At 46.1% G+C, this 22,500-nt stretch overlaps 1 protein-coding gene across 1 annotated transcript in view; it reads right to left on the bottom strand.

Moving 5' to 3' along the window:
- Positions 1-22,500, bottom strand: part of LOC311138286 (plasma membrane calcium-transporting ATPase 2-like) — a gene marked incomplete at both ends in the record, with an annotated part of 135,727 nt that overhangs the window by 1,409 nt on the left and 111,818 nt on the right. Inside the window, 5 exons of the mRNA XM_084172967.1 lie at positions 7,276-7,362; positions 10,089-10,274; positions 15,289-15,396; positions 15,990-16,201; positions 22,034-22,247. Of these exons, the coding sequence (XP_084029093.1) occupies positions 7,276-7,362; positions 10,089-10,274; positions 15,289-15,396; positions 15,990-16,201; positions 22,034-22,247 (807 nt within the window). The remainder of the gene's footprint in view (positions 1-7,275; positions 7,363-10,088; positions 10,275-15,288; positions 15,397-15,989; positions 16,202-22,033; positions 22,248-22,500) is intronic.

Here is a 22,500-nt window from a genome sequence, read left to right as displayed (position 1 = left end):
TCAACAGCCAACCAACCATCCAGACAACCAACAAAACAATGGAAGCAGACCAGAAGCTTCAAAAACCAACCAACCATCCAGACAACCAACAACACAATGGAAGCAGACCAGAAGCTTCAACAGCCAACCAACCATCCAGACAACCAACAAAACAATGGAAGCAGACCAGAAGCTTCAAAAACCAACCAACCATCCAGACAACCAACAACACAATGGAAGCAGACCAGAAGCTTCAGCAACAAACCAACCATTCAGACAACCAACAAAACAATGGAAGCAGACCAGAAGCTTCCACAGCCAACCAACCATCCAGACACCCAACAACACAATGGAAGCAGACCAGAAGCTTCAACAACCAACCAACCATCCAGACAACCAACAACACAATAAAGCAGACCAAAAGCTTCAACAGCCAACCAACCATCCAGACAACCAACAACACAATGGAAGCAGACCAGAAGCTTCAACAACCAACCAACCATCCAGACAACCAACAACACAATGGAAGCAGACCAGAATCTTCAACAACTAACCAACCATCCAGACAACCAACAACACAATGGAAGCAGACCAGAAGCTTCAACAGCCAACCAAGCATCCAGACAACCAACAAAACAATGGAAGCAGACCAGAAGCTTCCACAGCCAACCAACCATCCAGACACCCAACAACACAATGGAAGCAGACCAGAAGCTTCAACAACCAACCAACCATCCAGACAACCAACAACACAATGGAAGCAGACCAGAAGCTTCAACAGCCAACCAACCAACCATCCAGACAACCAACAACACAATGGAAGCAAACCAGAAGCTTCAACAACCAACCAACCATCCAGACAACCAACAACACAATGGAAGCAGACCAGAATCTTCAACAACCAACCAACCATCCAGACAACCAACAACACAATGGAAGCAGACCAGAAGCTTCAACAGCCAACCAACCATCCAGACAACCAACAACACAAGCTTCAACAACCAACTAACCATCCAGACAACCAACAACACAATGGAAGCAGACCAGAAGCTTCAACAACCAACCAACCATCCAGACAACCAACAACACAATGGCAGCAGACCAGAAGCTTCAACAGCCAACCAACCATCCAGACAACCAACAACACAATGGAAGCAGACCAGAAGCTTCAACATCCAACCAACCATCCAGACAACCAACAACACAATGGAAGCAGACCAGAAGCTTCAACAACCAACCAACCATCCAGACAACCAACAACACAATGGCAGCAGACCAGAAGCTTCAACAGCCAACCAACCATCCAGACAACCAACAACACAATGGAAGCAGACCAGAAGCTTCAACAGCCAACCAACCATCCAGACAACCAATAACACAATGGAAGCAGACCAGAAGATTCCACAGCTAACCAACCATCCAGACACCCAACAACACAATGGAAGTAGACCAGAATCTTCAACAACCAACCAACCATCCAGAAAACAAACAACACAATGGAAGCAGACCAGAAGCTTCAACATCCAACCAACCATCCAGACAACCAACAACACAATGGAAGCAGACCAGAAGCTTCAACAGCCAACCAACCATCCAGACAACCAACAACACAATGGAAGCAGACCAGAGGCTTCCACAGCCAACCAACCATCCAGACAACCAACATCACAATGGAAGCAGACCAGAAGCTTCAACAACAAACCAACCATCCAGACAACAAACAACACAATGGAAGCAGACCAGAATCTTCCACAGCCAACCAACCATCCAGAAAACAAACAACACAATGGAAGCAGACCAGACGCTTCAACAAACAACCAACCATCCAGACAACCATCAACACAATGGAAGCAGACCAGAAGCTTCGACAGCCAACCAACCATCCAGACAACCAACAACACAATGGAAGCAGACCAGAAGCTTCCACAGCCAACCAACCATCCAGACAACCAACAACACAATGGAAGCAGACCAGAAGCTTCAACAACCAACCAACCATCCAGACAAACAACAACAAAATGCAAGCAGACCAGAAGTTTCAACAGCCAACCAACCATCCAGACAACCAACAACAAAATGGAAGCAGAACAGATTCTTCAACAGCCAAACAACCATCCAGACAACCAACAAGACAATGGAAGCAGAACAGAATCTTCAACAGCCAACCAACCATCCAGACAACCAACAACACAATGGAAGCAGACCAGAAGCTTGAACAGCCAACCAACCATCCAGACAACCAACAACACAATGGAAGCAGACCAGAAGCTTCAACAACCAACCAACCATCTAGACAACCAACAACACAATGGAAGCAGAACAGAATCTTCAACAACCAACCAACCATCCAGACAACCAACAACATAATGGATGCAGACCAGAAGCTTCAACAACCAACCAACCATCCAGACAACAAACAACACAATGGAAGCAGACCAGAAGCTTCAACAACCAACCAACCAACCAGACAACCAACTATACAATGGCAGCAGACCAGAATCTTCAACAGCCAACCAACCATCCAGACAATCAACAACACACTGGAAGCAGACCAGAAGCTTGTACAGCCAACCAATCATCCAGACAACCAACAAGACAATGGAAGCAGACCAGAAGCTTCTACAACCAACCAACCATCCAGACAACCAACAAGACAATGGAAGCAGACCAGAAGCTTCAACAGCCAACCAACCATCCAGACAACCAACAACACAATGGAAGCAGACCAGAATCTTCAACAGCCAACCAACCATCCAGACAACCAACAACACAATGGATGCAGACCAGAAGCTTCAACAGCCAACCAACCATTCCGAAAACCAACAAGACAATGGAAGCAGACCAGAATCTTCAACAGCCAACCAACCATCCAGACAAACTACAAGACAATGGAAGCAGACCAGAAGCTTGTAAAGCCAACCAATCATCCAGACAACCAACAAGACAATGGAAGCAGACCAGAAGCTTCAACAACCAACCAACCATCCAGACAACCAACAACACAATGGAAGCAGACCAGAATCTTCAACAGCCAACCAACCATCCAGACAACCAACAAGACAATGGAAGCAGACCAGAAGCTTCTACCACCAACCAACCATCCAGACAACCAACAAGACAATGTGGAACATGCAACGGGACAAGACCATGTAGTTATGCTGCTGTCTGCACGTGGTGATGACAGAACAGAACACAGGCACACAGACGACTAGCTGTACAACTAGATAATAGTGGTGTGTTTCTCCGAGCTCAGCTCCATGCATGGCTGAGTAAACGGTCAAGTACAGGGCCCATAGTATTGCTGTTTAGCTGCTGTTGTTGTTTCAAAATACCTATCAAAACATGATATTACAGTAGCAACATTGATATGTTCTACCCTTAAAATACACTGCTCAAAAAAATAAAGGGAACACTTAAACAACATAATGTAACTCCAAGTCAATCACACTTCTGTGAAATCAAATTGTCCACTTAGGAAGCAACACTGATTGACAATAAATTTCACATGCTGTTTTGCAAATGGAATAGACAACAGGTGGAAATTATAGGCAATTAGCAAGACACCCCCCAAGAAAGGACTGGTTTTGCAGGTGGTGACCACAGACCACTTCTCAGTTCCTATGCTTCCTGGCTGATGATTTTGTCACTTTTGAATGCTGGCGGTGCTTTCACTCTAGTGGTAGCATGAGACGGAGTCTACAACCCACACAAGTGGCTCAGGTAGTGCAGCTCATCCAGGATGGCACATCAATGCGAGCTGTGGCAAGAAGGTTTGCTGTGTCTGTCGGCGTAGTGTCCAGAGCATGGAGGCGCTACCAGGAGACAGGCCAGTACATCAGGAGACGTGGAGGAGGCCGTAGGAGGGCAACAACCCAGCAGCAGGACTGCTACCTCCGCCTTTGTGCAAGGAGGAGCAGGAGGAGCACTGCCAGAGCCCTGCAAAATGACCTCCAGCAGGCCACAAATGTGCATCTGTCTGCTCAAACGGTCAGAAACAGACTCCATGAGGATGGTATGAGGGCCCGACGTCCACAGGTGGGGGTTGTGCTTACAGCCCAACACCGTGCAGGACGTTTGGCATTTGCCAGAGAACACCAAGATTGGCAAATTCGCACTGGCGCCCTGTGCTCTTCACAGATGAAAGCAGGTTCACACTGAGCACGTGACAGATGTGACAGAGTCTGGAGACGCCATGGAGAACGTTCTGCTGCCTGCAACATCCTCCAGCATGACCGGTTTGGCGGTGGGTCAGTCATGGTGTTTGGTGGCATTTCTTTGGGGGGCTGCACAGCCCTCCATGTGCTCGCCAGAGGTAGCCTGACTGCCATTAGGTACCGAGATGAGATCCTCAGACCCCTTGTGAGACCATATGCTGGTGCGGTTGGCCCTGGGTTCCTCCTAATGCAAGACAATACTAGACCTCATGTGGCTGGAGTGTGTCAGCAGTTCCTGCAAGAGGAAGGCATTGATGCTATGGACTGGCCCGCCCGTTCCCCAGACCTGAATCCAATTGAGCACATCTGGGACATCATGTCTCGCTCCATCCACCAACGCCACGTTGCACCACAGACTGTCCAGGAGTTGGCGGATGCTTTAGTCCAGGTCTGGGAGGAGATCCCTCAGGAGACCATCCGCCACCTCATCAGGAGCATGCCCAGGCGTTGTAGGGAGGTCATACAGGCACGTGGAGGCCACACACACTACTGAGCCTCATTTTGACTTGTTTTAAGGACATTACATCAAAGTTGGATCAGCCTGTAGTGTGGTTTTCCACTTTTATTTTGAGGGTGACTCCAAATCCAGACCTCCATGGGTTGATAAATTTGATTTCCATTGATAATTTTTGTGTGATTTTGTTGTCAGCACATTCAACTATGTAAAGAAAAAAAGTATTTAATAAGATTATTTCATTCATTCAGATCTAGGATGTGTTATTTTAGTGTTCCCTTTATTTTTTTGAGCAGTGTATATTACATTGAACAGAAATATAAACACAACATGTAAATTGTTGGTCCCATGTTTCATGAGCTGAAATAAAAGATCCCAGAAATGTTCCATTCGCACAAAAACTTATTTCTCTCAACTTTTGTGCACAAATTGGTTTATATCCCTGATAATGGGCATTTCTCATTTGCCAAGATAATCGATCCACCTGACAGGTATGCTATATCAAGAGGCTGATTAAACAGCATGATCATTACACAGGTGCACCTTGTGCTGGGGACAATAAAAGGCCTCTCTAAACGTGCAGTTTTGTTACAGAACACAATGCCACAGATGTCTCAAGTTTTGAGAGAGCATGCAATTGGCCTGCTGACTGCAGGATGTCCACCCCAGCTGTTGCCAGAGAATTGAATGTTAATTTCTCTATCATCAGCTGCCGCCAATGTCGTTTTAGAGAATTAGCCAGTAAGTCCAACCGGCATCACAACCACAGACCACATGTAACCACGTCAGCCCAGGACCTCCACATCCGTCTGAGACCAGCCACCAGACAGCTGATGAAACTGTGGGTTTGAACAACCGAAGGATTTCTGCCCAAACTGTCAGAAACCGTCTCAGGGAAGCTCATCTGTGTGCTCGTCGTCCTCACTAGAGGACTGATCACTCCTGAGTGGCGCAGTGGTCTAAGGCACTGCATCGCAGTGCTAACTGTGCCACTAGAGATCCTGGTTCGAATCCAGGCTCTGTCGCAGCCGGCCGCGACAGGGATGTAGCTCAGTTGATAGAGCATGGCGTTTGCAACGCCAGGGTTGTGGGTTCGATTCCCACGGGGGGCCAGTATAAAAAATATATATATATGTATTCACTAACTGTAAGTCGCTCTGGATAAGAGCGTCTACTAAAATGTAAATGATGATTGCTGATATCAACGTAGCATAAACTATGGACAACGAACACAATTGCACTTTATCGATGGCAATTTGAATGCAACAGAGATACCATTCATATTTCTCCATCACCTCATGTTTCAGCATGATAATGCACAACCCCATGTCGCAAGGATCTGTACACAATTCCTGGAAGCTGAACATGTCCCAGCTCTTCCATGGCCTGCATACTCACCAGACATGTTACCCATTGAGCATGTTTGGGATGCTCTGGATCGAAGTGTACGACAGCGTGTTCCAGTTACCGGCAATATCCAGCAACTTCGCACAGCCATTGAAGAGGAGTGGGACAACATTCCACAATCAACAGCCTGATCAACTCTATGTTAAGGAGATGTGTCGCACTGCATGAGGCAGATGGTGGTCACAACAGATACTGACTGGTTTTCTGATCCATGCCCCTATACCATTGGCTGAAACTCACAGTAAGAAATTATACCATTGGCTTATACTTGAATGTTTACCCAGCCCCGGTGAGTTTTTGTTGAATTAATTCTACATCAAGTTTATCAGACAATGGAGGGACTCACAACCTGAAATTCACGCCGTGGGCGGTAACCTCACTCCACTCTTAGCACTCTGGGAAAACAAAGACATGTAACATTGAAACAACAGCACTCTCAGGGAGCCAAGCCACAGATGAACAGAAAGTCAACAAGAAGATTTAAAAATAATTGAAGCAAAAGAAAATGCAGAAAGAAAATAAGCAAATCTAGAGAAAATGTCTTCAGAGGTGCCACCCATTAAAAATATATTAAATCCTGATCCATTAGCCTAGCTAGAGTTGCAAAAATGTGTTTTCAGGAAAAACCCGGTGGAATCAGGACGGAATAAGCAGGATATCCTCCAACCAGGATTTCTGGCAAATCTGGGATTTTTTGTTGTTGATAATTACAGAATTGTTGCAACCTTGGCTTGGTCACACGGTCATGGTCATTATCAACTAGTTAGCTAGATCTACCTAGAACCCTTACAGATCTGGTAACCAGACTGGTGTAAATTAACTACTAGGAAGAAGAATCTCTGGACTGTAGGATGGATGGATTAACAGTAACCTTTAGAGTTTCTCCATTACCTGACCAGGACCAACTTTCAGACTAGGGTTGCAAAACGTTCAAAAAATTCCCAGGTTTTCCAGAAATCCTGTTTTTTTTTTGTTTGGAGGATTCACTGATTTCCTGCTTACCTTGCTTATTCCAACAGGATTTCTAGAAAAACAAGGAGTTTTACAACGTAAATGTAAAGGGATACATGCTACGGTAGGAGACTGGGAGACACCCCTGAAGCAGCAGAAGCTGACAGAGGACAGTGACTCACGCCCAGCGGGAGCAGCAGCGCTGGCAGGAGAGGTAGGAGAAAGGGCATTGGACAAGGACACGTGACTGGGACTAGAAACATTGGTTACATCCTGGTTCTGACTGGTGGTGGAGGACTGTCTCCGCAGCTGGCCCTGATAGGAGCTGCCGCTCTTGAACGTGTTCACCACATCGATCTGGAGGAGGAGGAGAACACAAGACAGGCCGCTCAGACAGACAGGTCAGACGGACAGGTCAGACAGACAGGTCAGACAGACAGGTCAGACAGACAGGTCAGACGGACAGGTCAGACAGACAGGTCAGACAGACAGGTCAGACAGGTCAGACAGACAGGCTGCTCAGACAGACAGGTCAGACAGACAGGTCAGACAGACAGGTCAGACAGACAGGTCAGACAGACAGGTCAGACAGGCTGGTCAGACAGACAGACAGGCTATGGTAGTACGATAGACTGACAGGTGGTGATAGACAGGTCAGACAGACAGGTCAGACAGACAGACAGGCTGCTCAGACAGACAGGTCAGACAGACAGGTCAGACAGACAGGTCAGACAGACAGACAGGCTATAGTAGTACGATAGACTGACAGGTGGTGACAGACAGGCTACGATAGACTGACAGGTGGTGACACCAGACATGTTCTACTGTAGGGTCTGGTCTGGACCAGGTACCGATGGAGCTGAGCACTTCCTGTTGAAGCTTCATGCAAAGTGTCTAAGCCAAGGAATACTGCAACAAATGGATTGATTTACAGGCGTAATGATAACGGATCCTTGGGCTGCTCCACATTTAGATACAGGCGTAATGATAACGGATCCTTGGGCTGCTCCACATTTATATACAGGCGTAATGATAAAGGTCCTACTATGGGTCCTTGAGGGTACTCCACGTTTAGATACAGCAGACAAACACCCCAGCAGGGTAGAGATGGAGCTGAGCAGGTAGGTATCTAATGTCCTGGGTTACTGCCACTAATACATACAGTGGGGAAAAAAAGTATTTAGTCAGCCACCAATTGTGCAAGTTCTCCCACTTAAAAAGATGAGAGAGGCCTGTAATTTTCATCATAGGTACACGTCAACTATGACAGACAAAATGAGAATTTTCTTTCCAGAAAATCACATTGTAGGATTTTTTATGAATTTATTTGCAAATTATGGTGGAAAATAAGTATTTGGTCAATAACAAAAGTTTCTCAATACTTTGTTATATACCCTTTGTTGGCAATGACACAGGTCAAACCTTTTCTGTAAGTCTTCACAAGGTTTTCACACACTGTTGCTGGTATTTTGGCCCATTCCTCCATGCAGATCTCCTCTAGAGCAGTGGTGTTTTGGGGCTGTTGCTGGGCAACACAGACTTTCAACTCCCTCCAAAGATTTTCTATGGGGTTGAAAAACCTGGAGACTGGCTAGGCCACTCCAGGACCTTGAAATGCTTCTTACAAAGCCACTCCTTCGTTGCCCGGGCGGTGTGTTTGGGATCATTGTCATGCTGAAAGACCCAGCCACGTTTCATCTTCAATGCCCTTGCTGATGGAAGGAGGTTTTCACTCAAAATCTCACGATACATGGCCCCATTCATTCTTTCCTTTACACGGATCAGTCGTCCTGGTCCCTTTGCAGAAAAACAGCCCCAAAGCATGATGTTTCCACCCCCATGCTTCACAGTAGGTATGGTGTTCTTTGGATGCAACTCAGCATTCTTTGTCCTCCAAACACGACGAGTTGAGTTCTTACCAAAAAGTTATCTTTTGGTTTCATCTGACCATATGACATTCTCCCAATCCTCTTCTGGATCATCCAAATGCACTCTAGCAAACTTCAGACGGGCCTAGTAGTATGTTACTGATGGTAGGCTTTGTTACTTTGGTCCCAGCTCTCTGCAGGTCATTCACTAGGTCCCCCCGTGTGGTTCTGGGATTTTTGCTCACCGTTCTTGTGATCATTTTGACCCCACGGGGTGAGATCTTGCGTGGAGCCCCAGATCGAGGGAGATTATCAGTGGTCTTGTATGTCTTCCATTTCCTAATAATTGCTCCCACAGTTGATTTCTTCAAACCAAGCTGCTTACCTATTGCAGATTCAGTCTTCCCAGCCTGGTGCAGGTCTACAATTTTGTTTCTGGTGTCCTTTGACAGCTCTTTGGTCTTGGCCATAGTGGAGTTTGGAGTGTGACTGTTTGAGGTTGTGGACAGGTGTCTTTTATACTGATAACAAGTTCAAACAGGTGCCATTAATACAGGTAACGAGTGGAGGACAGAGGAGACTCTTAAAGAAGAAGTTACAGGTCTGTGAGAGCCAGAAATCTTGCTTGTTTGTAGGTGACCAAATACTTATTTTCCACCATAATTTGCAAATAAATTCATTAAAAATCCTACAATGTGATTTTCTGGATTTATTTTTCTCAATTTGTCTGTCATAGTTGACTTGTACCTATGATGAAAATTACAGGCCTCTCTCATCTTTTTAAGTGGGAGAACTTGCACAATTGGTGGCTGACTAAATACTTTTTTTCCCCACTGTATATCTACAACAGAAATAATAAAGGTCCTGAAATAGATAATTACTATTAATACTATTAATACTAATTTATTACTATCCAATAATATTACTCATTCAAATCCACTCTGATAGGTGTAAAAGAGATCGTAATTGCAATATTTCGGTCAAATGTTCAATAAGTTCAATAATCGAGTGGATCCATATATATTTAATGACAATAGTATTTTCACAGTGTACTCGGTCCATATATATTTCATTACAGTAGTATTTTCACAGTGTTCTCGGTCCATATATATTTCATTACAGTAGTATTTTCACAGTGTTCTTGGTCTGTCTTTCCCTCCCACAGCTTGTCATTGGTTCCTCTTTCCCTCCCACAGCTTGTCATTGGTTCCTCACCTGAGTCTGAATGCGGTTCAGCCCCCTGAACCAGAGGACCTGTCCGCGTCGCAGCTCTCTTTCCGCGTGGTCAATCTCCTCATTGTCCTCGTTCATGTCTTCGTCTCCAGGCATCTCATTCTTCTTGGTCAGCTGGCCCGCCCCTCGCAGGAACCGTAGCTTGCTGTTAGGGATGGTGGCGATCACCTGGGGGGAGACAAGGGGGAAAGAGGGGAGATATGATTCTGAGACACAGACAAGGGGGAAAGAGGGGAGATATGATTCTGTGACACAGACAAGGGGGAAAGAGGGGAGATATGATTCTCTCCCAAGCAGGGGTTTAAAATGTAAGCTGAAAGAACTCAGATACATGACTACATGCAATGTTCAGGTTTCTTTAATGAAAACCATAACGCATTTAGTATGTATTTCTATACAAAATGTTTTACAAAATGGAGCCTAAACAAGGAGAACAGTAATATTGTCACACCCTGGCTCTGGGACTCTATATGTTGAGCCAGGGTGTGTTCATTCTATGTGTTCTGTTTCTATGTTGGGTGTTCTAGGTTGTGTATTTCTATGTTGGCCTGAGTGACTCTCAATCAGAGGCAACAAGTGTCAGCTGTTGGCTGGTTGTCTCTGATTGGGAGCCATATTTAAACTGTCTGTTTTCCCTTTGTGTTTGTGGGTTCTTGTTCCGTGTCGGTCATTGTTACCGTGGACTTCACGAGTCGTTTATTGTTTTGTTGTTTCGTGTGTGCACTTTAATTAAATAAAGTAAACATGTTCGTTCATCACGCTGCGTATTGGTCTCTCCCTGACGATCGTGACAGAAGAACCCACCATACCAGGACCAAGTAGCGTGTCCAGGAATCGGCAGCCTGGACGTGGGAACAGATTTTGGACGGGCAGGGGTCCTGGACCTGGGAGGAGATCCTGGCCGGGATGGATCGCCGGCCATGGAGTGAGACAGTTGAGAGGCGACGGAGAGAGGAGCAACGGCGTAAGCAGTGTCAGCGTCGGACGGTCGAGAGGCAACCCAAAACATTTTTTAGGGGGGGGCACACGGCATGGACGACGGGGCTGACGGAGGCAGAAAAGGGGCGGATTCAGAAGGCCACCAGGTTACGGGGGCCACTGGTCAAAGCAGGGAGGGAAGGTGTAGAGGCACGGCGAGAGGTACTGGGGTGTGTTACCAGTCCGGTCCGGCCCGTTCCAGATCCCGAGGTAGAGCCAGTGGTGTGTGTCCCCAGTACGGTCCGGCCTGTTCCAGCCCCTCGCACCAAGTGTACGGTGCGCGTCGCCAGCCCGGTCCGGCCTGTTCCTGCTCCTCGCACCAAACCTACGGTATGCGTCGCCAGCCCGGTCCGGCCTGTTCCTGCTTCACGCACCAAGCCTATGGTGTGCGTCGCCAGCCCGGTCCGGCCTGTCCCTGCTCCACGCACCAAGCCTACGGTGTGCGTCGCCAGCCCAGCCCGGCCTGTCCCTGCTCCACGCACCAAGCCTACGGGGTGCGTCGCCAGCCCAGCCCGGCCTGTCCCTGCTCCACGCACCAAGCCTACGGGGTGCGTCGCCAGCCCGGCCCGGCCTGTTCCTGCCACTCGCACCAAGTATACGGTGCGCGTCGCCAGCCCGGCCCGGCCTGTTCCTGCCACTCGCACCAAGCCTACGGTGCGCGTCGCCAGCCCGGCCCGGCCTGTTCCTGCCACTCGCACCAAGCCAGGGGTGCGAGTCGCCAGCCCGACCCAGCCTGTTCCTGCCACTCGCACCAAGCCAGGGGTGCGAGTCGTCAGCCTGGTCCAGCCCGTTCCTGCTACTCGCACCAAGCCAGGGGTGCGAGTCGTCAGCCTGGTCCAGCCCGTTCCTGCTACTCGCACCAAGCCAGGGGTGCGAGTCGTCAGTCCGGTGAGGCCCGTTCCTGCTACTCGCACCAAGCCAGGGGTGCGAGTCGTCAGTCCGGTGAGGCCCGTTCCGGCTCCACGCACCAAGCCAGGGGTGCGAGTCGTCAGTCCGGTGAGGCCCGTTCCGGCTCCACGCACTAAGCCAGGGGTGCGAGTCGTCAGTCCGGTGAGGCCCGTTCCGGCTCCACGCACCAAGCCAGGGGTGCGAGTCGTCAGCCTGGTAAGGCCCGTTCCGGCTCCACGCACCAAGCTAGGGGTGCGCATCGTCAGCCCGATCCGGCCCGTTGCTGCTCCACGCACCAAGCCAGGGGTGCGCATCGTCAGACCGGTCCGGTCAGTTCCTGCCTCTCGCACCAAGCCAGGGGTGCGCGTCGTCAGTCCGGCACAACCCGTGCCTGGGTCATCGGTGCCAAATCAGGTACCGCTCAACTGCTCCACAACGGAGCTGAAGCTAGCCGCTCCTGCTACGTCCAGGTCAGCTCCAGCCAGCGGGGCCAGACCGGACCAGGGGCGCTATGGGGGGATTATTGGAGGGTGGTGGGCAAGGCCGGAGCCAGAACCGCCGCCGAGGAGGTATGCCCGCCCAGCCCTCCCCTGTTTTGCTCTTATTGAGGCGCGGTCGCAGTCCGCGCCTTTAGGGGGGGGGTACTGTCACACCCTGGCTCTGGGACTCTATATGTTGAGCCAGGGTGTGTTCATTCTATGTGTTCTGTTTCTATGTTGGGTGTTCTAGGTTGTGTATTTCTATGTTGGCCTGAGTGACTCTCAATCAGAGGCAACGAGTGTCAGCTGTTGGCTGGTTGTCTCTGATTGGGAGCCATATTTAAACTGTCTGTTTTCCCTTTGTGTTTGTGGATTCTTGTTCCGTGTCGGTCATTGTTACCGTGGACTTCACGAGTCGTTTATTGTTTTGTTGTTTCGTGTGTGCACTTTAATTAAATAAAGTAAACATGTTCGTTCATCACGCTGCGCATTGGTCTCTCCCTGACGATCGTGACAAATATTAAGCAACAGACTAAATATAAAGAAATGCCTATACCTATGTTCATGGATGTTAAGGTATGTTTATTGTTATGTCAATGTATGTCAAGGTATGTCAAGGTACAGTGACTGCAGAAATTATTCACACCCCTTGACTTTTCCGCATTTCGTTGTGTTACAGCCTGCATTTAAAATAGATTAAATGTAGATTTTTTGGGTCACTGGCCGACTCACAATATCCCATAATGTCAAAGCGGAATTATGTTTCTCCTAATTTTTACAAATTAATAAAAGATGAACAGCTGAAATGTCTTCAGTTAATAAGTATTCAACCCCTTTTTTAATGTCAAGCCTAAATAAGTTCAGGAGTGTGCATGGTGAAGTTTACAATTTAAAAATTACACTTTGAATGGTGTATCAATACACCCAGTCACTACAAAGATACATGCGTCCTTCCTAACTCAGCTGCAGGAGAGAAGGGAAACCTCTCAGGGATTTCACCATGAGGCCAATAGTGACTTTCATACAAGTACAGAGTTTAATGGCTGTGATAGGAGAAAACTGAGGATGGATCAACAACATTGTAGTTACTCCACAATACTAACCTAAATGACAGAGTGAAAAGAAGGAAGCCTGTACAGAATAAAAAATATTACAAAACATGCATCCTGTTTGCAACAAGGCACCAATTTGACAGAACTTGAAGAATTTTGAAAATAATATTGGGAAAATATTGCACAATCCAGGTGTGGAAAGCTCTTAGAGACTTACCCAGAAAGACTCACAGCTGTAAACTCAGGGGTATAAATACTTATGTAAATGAGATATTGCTGTATTTAATTTTCAATAAATTAGCAAACAGTTCTAAAAACATGTTTTTACTTTGCCATCATGTGTAGATGGGTGACAGAGAAAAATCAATTTAATCAATTTTGAATTCAGGCTGTAACACAGCCTTATTCTTAAATGGATACAATTATTTTTTCCCTCATCAATCTACACACAATACCCAATAATGACAAAGTGAAAACACGTTTTTAGAAATGTTAGCAAATTTATTAAAAATAAAAAACTGAAATACCTTATTTACATTTTACATTTACATTTTAGTCATTTAGCAGACGCTCTTATCCAGAGCGACTTACAGTTAGGGAGTGCATATATTTTTTTTATTTTTCATACTGGCCCCCCGTGGGAATCAAACCCACAACCCTGGCGTTGCAAACGCCATGCTCTACCAACTGAGCTACATGCCTGCCGGCCATTCCCTCCCCTACCCTGGACGACGCTGGGCCAATTGTGCGCCGCCCCATGGGTCTCCTGGTCACGGCCAGCTACGACAGAGCCTGGATTTGAACCAGGATCTCTAGTGGCACAGCTAGCACTGCGATGCAGTGCCTTAGACCACTGCGCCACTCGGGAGATATTTACATAAGTATTCAGACCCTTTGATATCAGACTCGAAATTGAGCTCAGGTGCATCCTGTTTCCATTGATCATCCTTGAGATGTTTCTACAACTTAATTGGCGTCCACCTGTGGTAAATTCAATGAAAATCAAGCCATGAGGTCAAAGGAATTGTCCGTAGAGCTCTGAGACAGGATTGTGTCGAGGCACAGATCTGGGGAAGGGTACCAAAACATTTCTGCAGCACTGAAGGTCCCCACAGTGGCCTCCATCATTCTTAAATGGAAGAAGTTTGGAACCACCGAGACTCTTCCTAGAGCTGGCCGCCCGGCCAAACTGAGCAATCGGGGGAGAAGGGCCTTGGTCAGGGAGGTGACCAAGAACCCAATGGTCACTCTGACAGAGCTCCAGAGTTCCTCTGTGGAGATGGGAGAACCTTCCAGAAGGACAACCATCTCTGCAGCACTCAATCAGGCCTTTATGGTAGAGTGGCCAGACAGAAGCCACTCCTCAGTAAAAGGCACATGACAGCCCGCTTGGAGTTTGCCAAAAGGCACCTGAAGGACTCTCAGACCATGAGAAACAAGATTCTCTGGTCTGATGAAACCTGATCTTGCTTTGTCATTATGGGGTACTGTGTGTAAATTGATGAGGGGGGAAAAAACAATTGAATCAATTTTAGAATAAGGCTGTAACGTAACAAAATGTGGAAAAAGTCAAGGGGTATGAATACTTTCCGAATGCACTGTATCAAGGTGTGTAAAGGTATGGTCAAAGCTATGTAAAGATATGGTTAACGCTATCTAAAGGTTTGTCAAGGCATATAAAGGTATATTTATAGGTACAGTATGTCAAGATATATTTATAGGTATGTCAACGTATATTTATAGGTATGTCAATGTATATTTATAGGTATGTCAATGTATGCTTACCTGTCCCCAGACCAACTCTCCCAGTCCAAGGAAAGTACACCAGCCCCACTTCTCCAAATCCAGAGGAGTACAACTGAACGGCTTCCCTCCAAACTGCACGATCACAAACTTTAAACACACAGATAGGAAACTGCATTATGAAACTGCATGATACCCACACACACACAGGGGGGGGGGGGGAATATAAAACTTCCAAACTGCACGATCACAATCTAGGATCACATACAGATGTGAAATAATTAGCACTTTGCTCCCAGCCGTATGTTTTTCCGCACAAGTCAGAGGCTTCAGCGATCAGGGATCTGTTTTGAAGTCAGAGGCTTCAGCGATCAGGGATCTGTTTTGAAGTCAGAGGCTTCAGCGATCAGGGATCTGTTTTGGTCTCTTGTTTTGGACTATGCATCAGGTCAGGAACAGTGCTGCAGTAAGCTTCAGGTCCTACCCATAATCTGCGTTCCAAATGGTACCCTATTCCCTATATAATGCACTACTTTGACCAGAAAGTATTGCACTCTAAAGGGAATAGGGTGTCATTGCTGTCTGAACTGACGATCAGTCAGGTTAGCATGTAGACGTAGCTTTTGGAGGAAGACTATGGCTGTGTCGCAAATGGCACCCTATTCCCTATGGGCCCTGTTCGAAAGTTGTGCACTATGTAGGGAATTGGCTGCCATTTGGGACACAAGCAACGCTGTACCTACCTGGATGGCGAATGTTCCGAAGACGATGGAACAGAATATGGGGTTCTTGAAGATTCCATCGAAGACGTTCCTCTCTCCGTGTATCTTCCTGGCGTTGATCTCGTTGAAGAGTTGCATGAGGACGAAGGTGTTGAAAATGATGGTGTAGTGTTCTGACGGAGGGGAGTGGAGCGGAGCGTTGCGACCACAGTCTATGTCAAAGATCTGCTCACCTGAGAGAGAGAAAGAGAGAGAGAGAGAGAGAGAGAGAGAGAGAGAGAGAGAGAGAGAGAGAGAGAGAGAGAGAGAGAGAGAGAGAGAGAGAGAGAGAGAGAGAGAGAGAGAGAGAGAGAGAGAGAGAGAGAGAGAGAGAGAGAGAGAGAGAGAGAGAGAGAGAGAGAGAGAGAGAGAGAGAGAGAGAGAGAGAGAGAGAGAGAGAGAGAGAGAGAGAGAAGAGACCGATATATTGTTGTTAAAAATCTGCTCACCTGGAGGAATCCCTTTCATTCTAATATATTTTTTTGGTGGGGCTAAAGTAAGCTGAAGTTTGTAGGGGCTGTTTAGAGAAAACCGAACCATGGATTGCAGTTTCTCGCAGCCCATACACTACTTTCAGGGTGTAAAATCCGGAACATTCCCCTTAAATAGACCAAGGTGTTTTGCTACAACAGAACAATGCTAGCCAGAAGGATACTTTAATCAAAGTCTTTTGCAATTTTTAGGGCCTTCCTCCTGACACTGCCTGGTTTAGAGGTCCTTGATGGCAGGGAGCTTGGCCACAGTGATGTACTGGGCCGTACACACTACCCTCTGTAGCGCCTTACGGTCAGATCCCGAGCAGTTGCTATACCAGGCGGTGATGAAACCAGTCAGGATGCTCTCGATGGGGCAGCTGTAGAACTTTTTGTGGACCCATACCAAATCTTTTCAGTCTCCTTAGGGGGAAAGGTGTTGTCGTGCCCTCTTCATGACTGTCTTGGTGTGTATGGAGTGCGATTGAGATTGCGTCATCTGTGGATCTCTTGAGGCGGTATGCGAATTGGAGTGGGTCTAGGGTTTCCGGGATGATGGTGTTGATGTGAGCCACGACCAGCCTTTCAAAGCACTTCATGGCTACCGATGTGAGTGCTATGGGGCGGTAATCATTTAGGCAGGTTACCTTCGCTTTCTTGGGCACAGAGACTATGGTGGTCTGCTTGAAACATGTAGGTATTAACGACTCGGTCAGGGAGAGGTTGAAAATGTCAGTGAAGACACTTGCCAGTTGGTCTTCACATGCTCGGAGTACACGACCTGGTAATCTGTCTGGCCCTGCCGGCTTGTGAATGTTGACCTGTCTAAAGGTCTTGCTCACATCGGCTACGGAGAGCGTGATCACACAGTCGTCCGGAACAGCTGGTGCTCTCATGCTTGCTTCAGTGTTGCTTGCCTCGAAGCGAGCATAAAAGGCATTTAGATCGTCTGGTAGGCTCGCGTCACTGTAATCCATGGCTTCTGGTTGGGATATGTACGTACGGTCACTGTGGGGGCGACGTCGTCGATGCACTTATTGATGAAGCCGGTGACTGAGGTCGTATATTCCTCAATGCCATTGGATGAATCCCAGAACACATTCCAGTCTGTGCTAGCAAAACAGTCCTGTAGCGTAGCATCCGCGTCATCTGACCACTTTCGTATTGAGCGAGTCACTGGTGCTTCCTGCTTCAGTTTTTGCTTGTAAGCAGGAATCAGGAGGATAGAATTATGGTCAGATTTGCCAAATGGAGGGCGAGGGAGAGCTTTGTATGCGTCTCTGTGTGTGGAGTAAAGGTGGTCTAGAGTTTTTTTTCCTCTGGTTGTGACATGCTGGTAGAGATTAGGTAAAACTGATTTAAGTTTGCCTGCATTAAAGTCCCCTACCACTAGGAGCACCTCTTCTGGATGAGTATTTTCTTGTTTTCTTATGGCCTTATACAGCTCGTTGAGTGCGGTCTTAGTGCCAGCATCGATTTGTGGTGGTAAATAGACGGCTACAAAAAATATAGATGAAAACTCTCTTGGTAGATTGGTATTGGCATTTTATTAGGATCCCCATTAGCTGTTGCAAAAGCAGCAGCTACTCTTCCTGGGGTCAACACAAAACATGAAACATGACATAATACAGAACATTAATAGACAAGAAAAGCTCAAGGACAGAACTACATATGTTATTTTTTTAAAGACACACACAGCCTAGATATCAATACATACACACAAACTATCTAGGTCAAATAGGGGAGAGGCGTTGTGCCGTGAGGTGTTGCTTTATCTGTTTTTTGAAACCAGGTTTGCTTTTTATTTTAGCAATATGAGATGGAACGGAGTTCCATGCAATAATGGCTCTATATAATACTGTACGCTTTCTTGAATGTTCTGGATTTGGGGACTGTGAAAAGACCCCTGGTGGCATGTCTGGTGGGGTAAGTGTGTGTGTCTCAACTGTGTGTAAGTTGACAATGCAAAAAATTTGGGATTTTCAATACACTAACGTTTCTTATATAAAGAAGAAGTGATGCAGTCAGTCTGTCCTCAACTCTTAGCCAAGAGAGACTGGCATGCATAGTATTTATATCAGCCCTCTGATTACAAAAAAAGAGCAAGACGTGCCGCTCTGTTTTGGGCCAGGTGCAGCTTAACTAGGTCTTTCCTTGCAGACAATAATCAAGATTAGACAAAACTAGAGCCTGCAGAACATGCTTTTTGGAGTGTGGTGTCAAAAAAGCAGAGCATCTCTTTATTACTGACAGACCTCTCCCCATCTTTACAACCATTTCATCTATGTGTTTTGACCATGATAGTTTACAATCTAAGGTAATGCCAAGTAATTTAGTCTCCTCAACTTGTTCAACAGCCACACCATTCATTACCAGATTCAGCTGAGGTCTAGAACTTCGTTTTAGAGATGTTCAGGACCAGTTTATTAGTGGCCACCCATTCCAAAAAAGACTGCAACTCTTTGTTAAGGGTTTCGGTGACTTCATTAGCTGTGGTTGCTGATGCGCATATGTTTGAATCATCAGCATACATGGACACACATGCTTTGTTTAATGACAGTGGCAGGTCATTGGTAAAAATAGAAAAGAGTAGAGGGCCTAGAGAGCTGCCCTGTGGTACACCACACTTTATATGTTTGACATTAGAGAAGCTTCCATTAAAGAAAACCCTTTGAGTTCTATTAGATAGATAGCTCTGAATCCACGATATGGCAGAGGTTGAAAAGCCATAACACATACGTTTTTTCAACAACAGGTTATGGTCAATAATATCAAAGGCTGCACTGAAATCTAACAATACAGCTCCCACAATCTTCTTATTATCAATTTCTTTCAACCAATCATCAGTCATTTGTATCAGTGCAGTACATGTTGAGTGCCCTTCCCTATAAGCATGTTGAAAGTCTGTTGTTAATTTGTTTACAGAGAAATAGCATTGTATTTGGTCAATTTCTTCCAACAGTTTGCTAAGAGCTGGCAGCAAGATTATAGGTCTACTGTTAGAACCAGTAAAGGCTGCTTTACCATTCTTGAGTAGCTGAATTTCTTTGGCTTCCCTCCAGGCCTGAGGACAAATACTTTCCTCTAGGCTCAGATTAAAGATATGACAGATAGGAGTGGCTATAGAGTCAGCTACCATCCTCAGTAGCTTTCCATCTAAGTTGTCAATGCCAGGAGATTTGTCATTATTGATCGATAAAAATAATTTTTCCACCTCTCCCACACTAACTTTACAAAATTCAAACTTGCAATGCTTTTCTTCCATTATTGGTTTTTTTTATGCATGAATATGATGGCCCACTGTTCTTTGTTGGCATTTCCTGCCTAAGTTTGCTCACTATGCCAATGAAGTAATCATTAAAATAATTGGCATCATCAAATCGTTTTGTGATGAATAAGCCATCTGATTCGATGAAAGATTGAGTTGAAATTGTCTTTCTGCCCATCATTTCATTGAAAGTACTTTTTTCCATCATTCTTTAGATCATTGATCTTGGCTTCATAATACAGTTTCTTCTTCTTTTTGTTGAGTTTAGTCACATAATTTCTCAACTTGCAGTAAGTCAGCCAGTCAGATGTGCAGCCAGACTTATTAGCCACTCCTTTTGCCCCGTCTCTTTCAACCATACAGTTTTTCAATTCCTCATCAATCCATGGAGCCTTAACAGTTCTAACAGTCAGTTTACTAACAGGTGCATGTTTATCAATCATTGGAAGAAGCACTTTCATAAATTCATCAAGTGCAGCGTCTGGATGCTCCTTATTAATCACATTAGACCAACAAATGTCTGTAACATCATCCACATAAGAGTCACAGCAACATCTTTTGTATGATCCCTTATACACTATTTTAGGCCCAGCTTTTGGAACTTTGGCTTTCCTGGATATAGCCACTGGATATAGCCACTAGCTTCCTGGATATATGTGATCACTGCATCCAAAGGGTACGGATACAGCTTTAGAACAAAGTTCTACAGTATTAGTACAAATGTGATTGATACATGTGGATGATCTTGTTCCTGTAGTGTTTGAAAAACACCCTGGTAGGTTGATTAATAACGTGAACCAGATTACAGAAACTGGTTACAGTGAGAATCGTCCTGTTGAGCGGACAGCTTGATGAAAACCAGTCAATATTCAGGTCCCCAAGAAAGTAGACCACTCTGTTTACATCACATACACTATCAAGCATTTCACACATATTATTTAGATACTGACTGTTCACACTTGGTGACCTATAGCAACACCCCAAAAGAAAAGGCTTTAGAAATGGCAAGTGAACCTGCAACCACAACACTTCAATAACACTTGACATAAGATCTTCTCTAAGCATTACAGGGACAGGGCTCTGAATATATACAGCAACACCTCCCCCATAAGCATTTCTGTCTCTTCTATAGATGTTATATTCTTGTATTGCTACTGCTGTATCATCAAATGAATTATCTAAGTGAGTCTCAGAAATGGCTAATATATGAATATTATCTGATGTTAGCAAGTTATTGATTTCATGAACCTTATTTCTAAGGCTACATATATTAATATGGGCTATTTTCAGCCCTTTCCTGGGCAGCTTATCAGAGATCGACATAATACTGGAAAGAGCAAACAAAGCAAGATAAATAAAATATATTCAGCAGTCCATTAATCAATTGGTGTGTGTGTGTGTGTGTGTGTGTGTGTGTGTGTGTGTGTGCTGTGGGTTGGAGCTACGAGATAGTGTGGTCTACAGCTTATCATGAGGTACTCTACCTCAAGTGAGCAATACCTTGAGACTTCCTTAATATTAGACATCGTGCACCAGCTGTTATTGACAAATAGACACACACCCCCACCCCTCGTCTTACCAGACGTAGCTGTTCTGTCCTGCCGATGCACGGAAAACCCAGCCAACTGTATATTATCCCTGTCTTTATTCAGCCATGACTCTGTGAAACATAAGATATTACAGTTTTTAATGTCCCGTTGGTAGGATAGTCTCGAACGGAGCTCATCCAGTTTATTCTCCAGTGATTGCACGTTAGCCAATAGAACGGATGGTAGTGTCGGGTTACCCACTCGCTGACGAGTTCTCACTAGGCACGCCAATCTCCGCCCCCTGTATTTCCATCTTTTCTTCACGCGTATGACAGGGATTTGGGCCTGGTCTCGGAGAAACAGTATATCCTTCGCGTCAGACTCATTAAAGAAAAAATCTTCGTCCAGTCCGAGGTGAGTAATCGCTGTTCCGATATCCAGAAGCTCTTTTCGGTCATAAGAGAGTCTATGCAGCAACATTGTGTACAAAATAAGTTACAAACAATGTGAAAAAAAACACACAAAATTGCACAGTTGGTTAGGAGCCCGTAAAACGGCAGCCATCCCCTCCGGCACCATTATCATCCTAGCTGTCTGTCTGTCTAAGCCGCTGCCTCTGGATTCCGGAACACATAAACTGGGTTCTAATCCGGCCCACTGTTATTTCAGCACACCATCTCCTCTGCCTGTCCTCTCTCTATATATTGTCCAATAAATAACAGATAGGAGAGGACTGATAAAATAATAATGACGTACCGACGAACAGCAGGGAGAAGATGATCACCAGCTGGTAGATGCCGTGTCCCAGGATGTTCTTGGTCATGGTGCTGGAGATCAGCGGTTTGTTGCGGCCGTACGGTTTCCTCATCAGCAGGGCCTCGGTGGGGGGCTCGGTCGCCAGGGCCAGGGACGCAAAGGTGTCCATTATCAGGTTCACCCACAGCATCTGGACCGCCTTCAGGGGAGAATCCTACAGGAACACACAAGGGGTGGTTAACATGACACTATAGCAGTTACTCTATCTACAAACAACTGGACTGTCTTCAGGGGTGAATCCTACAGGAACACACAGACTGTCTTCAGGGGTGAATCCTACAGGAACACACAGACTGTGTGTGTGTGGTGTGTGTGTGTGTGTGTGTGTGTGTGTGTGTGTGTGTGTGTGTGTGTGTGTGTGTGTGTGTGTGTGTGTGTGTGTGTGTGTGTGTGTGTGTGTGTGTGTG

The sequence above is a fragment of the Coregonus lavaretus genome, assembly GCF_964263955.1.
Source record: "Coregonus lavaretus genome assembly, chromosome: 12".
Taxonomy (NCBI): domain Eukaryota; kingdom Metazoa; phylum Chordata; class Actinopteri; order Salmoniformes; family Salmonidae; genus Coregonus; species Coregonus lavaretus.
This window is presented reverse-complemented; position numbering and strand designations above follow the sequence as displayed.